Source organism: Maylandia zebra, linkage group LG4 (genome assembly GCF_041146795.1).
Source record: "Maylandia zebra isolate NMK-2024a linkage group LG4, Mzebra_GT3a, whole genome shotgun sequence".
NCBI classification, from domain to species: Eukaryota; Metazoa; Chordata; class Actinopteri; order Cichliformes; family Cichlidae; genus Maylandia; species Maylandia zebra.
In genome coordinates this window covers 4,940,232-4,945,032 of record NC_135170.1, presented here as the reverse complement: position 1 = coordinate 4,945,032, position 4,801 = coordinate 4,940,232, and the positions used below count along the sequence as shown (strand labels likewise).

At 44.7% G+C, this 4,801-nt stretch overlaps 1 protein-coding gene across 1 annotated transcript in view; it reads right to left on the bottom strand.

The window, feature by feature from the left end:
- LOC143418443 (uncharacterized) overlaps positions 1 to 4,489 on the bottom strand; it is an 11,742-nt gene extending 7,253 nt beyond the window's left edge. Inside the window, exon 1 of the mRNA XM_076883556.1 lies at positions 3,810 to 4,489. Coding sequence (XP_076739671.1) covers positions 3,810 to 4,489 — 680 coding nt within the window. The remainder of the gene's footprint in view (positions 1 to 3,809) is intronic.
- Between the last annotated feature and the right edge of the window lie 312 nt (positions 4,490 to 4,801).

Below are 4,801 nucleotides of genomic sequence, written 5' to 3'. Positions count from 1 at the left end.
AGAAAACCCGACTCATAGTGGTCAAAACATTTTATTTTTCTTTTTATTCAATCATCTTCCGGAAGAGAGAGACCCCTGCACAGCCCAAATGCCAGTTGCAGGATCTCTAACATTAGAATTTTTGTAAATAAATAACCTTTTCTGCTTTAAAAACTTTCCTTTTGTGATGTACTGGAGGAGAATGGTGGAGCAGTGCAGCGATGCAGCTTTTCAGGAGTGGAGACGTTACAGTTATTTTTATGGTACAAAACGGCGAGTGCACAATGGCACAGTGGAAACTGTCCGGTACAGAAACAACCACATTATACTGCTAACACAACTCCTTGCAAAGGATCTGCAGTGACCGCAGCTTATCACAAAGTTAGATAAGAACCCAGAGTAATGATAACACTGAATAACCCCAGCCCCACAACCAGACCCTGTTGTTTACTGGTGATTTAATGAGCTCAACTCCCACCATATTCTAGAACACAAATATGGCCTTCATCAAATCAGGGAAGATGTACAGAAGGAAGATCAGACGCCAACTAGGAAGAAGCAGAATAAAAGCAACATTGGCTTTCCTTCTGTAGTAGGTTTGTCCAAGGATCTCCTGAGTATGTTTAACAAGCATGGCATTCCAGTGCACTTCAAACCCAACGACAGCTGCAGGACAAGGTTCACCCCATGGAGTGGTGAAACTGAACTCTGCTTTCCAGCTTTCCAAAAAATGTGGTTAAATCACAATTCATATTAATTTGGGATTTAAGAAGATGGAGACTTACTTTTTCACATAGTTTCAGTTTTCAGTTTCAGTTCTATTTGTCATATGCAAGTTAGCACAGGGTCAACATCGCAATGAAATGTATTTGACGAGCAGAAGACAGTCACTCAGCAGAATGGTACAGTAGAAAAAAATAAAATAAATTAAAATAATAAAAAATAAATAGAAAAATAGTAAGAGCAAAATATTAATAAGATGTAGTAAAAGAAAAAAGAGATTTGTAGCCCTCACCTCAGTAGTGATGAAGTGCTTTGAACGCCTGGTCAGAGACTTCATCATTTCTTCACTACCAGACACACTGGACCCACTACAGTTCGCTTACCGTCCAAATCGTTCCACAGACGATGCCATCTCTCATCTCCTCCACACATCACTCACTCACTTGGACACTAGAAGGGGGAATTATGTTAAAATGCTCTTCATAGACTACAGCTCTGCATTTAACGCCATAATTCCCTCCACACTCACCACCAAGCTGGAGCATCTGGGACTCAGCTCATCTATGTGTCAGTGGATCTCCAACTTCCTAACTGGCAGACCACAGGCAGTAAGGATGGGCGGACATGTCTCAGCCTCCACCACTCTCAGCACTGGAGCCCCCCAGGGGTGTGTTCTGAGCCCCCTGCTGTACTCTTTGTACACATATGACTGTGTGGCCACTACCAGCTCCACCACCATCATCAAGTTTGCTGACGACACCGTCGTGGTGGGCCTGATCTCTGTTAACAACGAGACGGCCTACCTGAAGGAGATTAGGAATCTGGAGAACTGGTGCCAGAGGAACAACCTCCTTCTAAACGTCAGTAAGACAAAGGAGCTGATAGTGGACTTCAGCACTAAGCAGGAGAGGAACTACCAGACCCCCGTCATCAACGAGTGCCCAGTGGAGAGAGTGGACAGCTTCAAATACCTCGGAGTTCACATCACGCAGGACCTGTCATGGTCCTGTCACATCAACACCGTGGTGAAAAAGGCCCGACAGCGTCTCTACCACCTCAGACGCTTGAGAGACTTCCAACTGCCCTCCAAGGTGCTCAGGAACTTTTAGTCGTGCACCATAGAGAGCATCCTGACGGGAAACATCTTAACCTGGTTCGGGAACAGCACCATGCAGGACAGACGAGCTCTACAGAGGGTTGTGCGGTCAGCTGAGCGCACCATCCGCTCCGAGCTCCCTGACCTGCACTCAATCTACAGCAGGCGGTGCTGGACCAAGGCCAGGAAGATGGTGAAGGACCTCAGCCATCGCAACAACAGACTGTTCTCTCTGCTGAGGTCAGGAAAGCGATTCCGCTCCCTGAAGACCAACACAGAGAGACTGAGGAGGAGCTTCTTCCCTCAGGCGATACGGTCTCTCAATCACACCACCACACAGTACTGACCCACACATATGGTTCTTACACACACACTGGACTTTCTGGACTTTGGTTTTGCACAACACTGGTCACTATATTCTTCATTTCCGGTTAATACTTGTACAGCTGCTGTTATTGTGTATATATTTATTTATATTTAGATTTCTTCATACATTCTTATATAGTTCTATATTGTGTATTGTGTATTTTGTTGTAGTTATTTTATTTTCAACTTTAATTTATATATTTATCTTTATCTTATTCTTCCCAGTTAAATTTACCCTTCATTCTAATTTGTGTTGTACAGTTATTTCATTTTTAACCTTAATTTATATTTTATTCCTTCCTAGTTAAATTTACCCTTTTTAATTTTTCATATTTATTTCCTATCTTATTCATAGCCTTTTCCTTTTTTGTTCTCTTTAGGTCACGAGCAGTTGTCCAAGCATTTCACTACATATCGTACTGTGTATGACTGTGTACATGACAAATAAAATTTGAATTTGAATTTGAATTTGAATTTGAGATTTTCAGTTAACTGACTAAATATATATATATCTACAAGGTGGGCCATTTATATGGATACACCGTAATAACATGGGAATGGTTGGTGATATTAAAGTCCTGTTCGTGGCACATTAGTATATGTGAGGGGGCAAACTCCTCAAGATGGGTGGTGACCATGGATTGTCTATGGTGTGAAGATACGAGATGTGCAGCACCTGAAACTACGGATACTGGATGCCTGTGCTGGCATTTTTCCTGCGGTGTTGCTATCAGTGTGTGAAGAGTGGGAGAAGAGGGTTGCATTGACAATCCAACACAATGGGCAGCACATTGAACACATTTTATAAGTGGTCAGAAACTTGTAAATAACTCATGAAAGAATAAAGTTACGTTGAAACCAAGCACACCATTGTTTTTCTTGTGACATTACCAATAAGTTTGATGTGTCACATGGCCCTCTTCCTATTGAAAAAACAAAAGTTTTGTCCAAGATGGCCGACTTCTAAATGGCCACCATGGTCACCACCCATCTTGAGGAGTTTGCCCCCTCACATATACTAATGTGCCACAAACAGGACTTTAATATCAGCAACCATTCCCATGTTATTACGGTGTATCCATATAAATGGCCCACCCTGTATATACAAATATATGTACACACTAGTGATTAAATAAAGAAAATCTTAAATAGGAATGTAAGGGGGGAGGGGGGCCAGATGGGATATTGCACAGGAATGAGCAGCAGTACAACTAAACAGTACAAAAGTCTTTCTTTTTTGTGGCAGTTGTTACAGTATTGCACTTTTTAAAAATATAAATATCAACAAAGTGGAGTGACCAGTGCAGATTATACCGAGTACTTGTGAAGGGTAGCTTCTGAGTGCGTCCTGTGGAGTGTGTGTGTGTGTGTTTAAGTGTTGTAGTGTCGTATGGCTTGATGGTAGAAACTGTTTTTGAGTCTTGTAGTCTGAGCAGACAGGCTACTGTAACGTCTGCCAAATGGTAACAAGGAGAACAGCTGATGTGCTGGGTGGCTGTGGTCCTTGATGATGCTGTGTGCTGTACGGAGGCATCGCTGGAGATAAATGTCCTGAATGGCAGGAAGCCTCGTGCCAGTGATGTGCTCTGCTGCCTTCACCACCCTCTGTAGTGATTTACGGCTGCTGGCAGAGCAGCTTCTGTACCAAACTGTGATGCAGCTCGTCAGCAAGCTCTCGATTGCACACCTGTAGAAATTTGAGGTGATGTTGGCGTGCATGCCAAACTTCCTCAGCCTCCTCAGGAAGTAAAGCCGCTGGCGAGCTTTCCTGATAGCAGCGTCTGTGTGAAGGGTCCAGGAGAAGTCCTCAGTGATGTTGACTCCAAGGAACTTGAAGCTGCTGACCCTTTCGACCTTGACACCGTTGATATGGATGGGCTGGTGTTCTCTGACTGGGCGTTTCCGGTAGTCCACTATCATCTCTCTAGTTTTGCTGATGTTGAGAGTCAGGTTATTTTCCAGGCACCACTCGTACAGCGCCATCACCTCCTCTCTATAGGCCGTCTCATCATTGCCTGTGATGAGGCCTATGATGGTTGTGTCATCCGCAAACTTGATGATGATGTTGGACACGTGTTTAGCAACACAGTCGTGTGTGAGCAGGGAATATAGGAGGGGGCTAAGCACACAACCCTGTGGCGTACCTGTGTTCAGGATGAGTGATGAGGAGGTGTGCTTACCAACTCTCACCACCTGGGGCCTGTTTGTGAGGAAGTTTAGAATCCATCTGCAGATCGGTGTTCCCAGCCCAAGGTCGACGAGCTTCATGGCAAGTTTTGAGGGGATGATGGTGTTAAATGCCGAGCTGTAGTCGATGAAGAGCATCCTTGCATATGTATTCCCTTTCTCCAGGTGAGTGAGGGTGGTGTGTGTTGCCAGGGCGATGGCATCCTCTGTGGCTCTGTTTGTCCGATAGGCAAACTGAAGAGGGTCCAGTGTGTCAGGGAGGGAGGAGCAGATGTGACCTTTGACCAGCCGCTCCAGGCACTTCATGATGACGGATGTCAGTGCAACAGGACGGTGGTCATTCAGACAGGAGACCACTGATTTTTTGGGAACAGGAATGATGGTGGATGCTTTGAGGGACGTGGGGACCACTGACTGCCTCAGGGAGAGGTTGAAGATGTTGGTGAACAC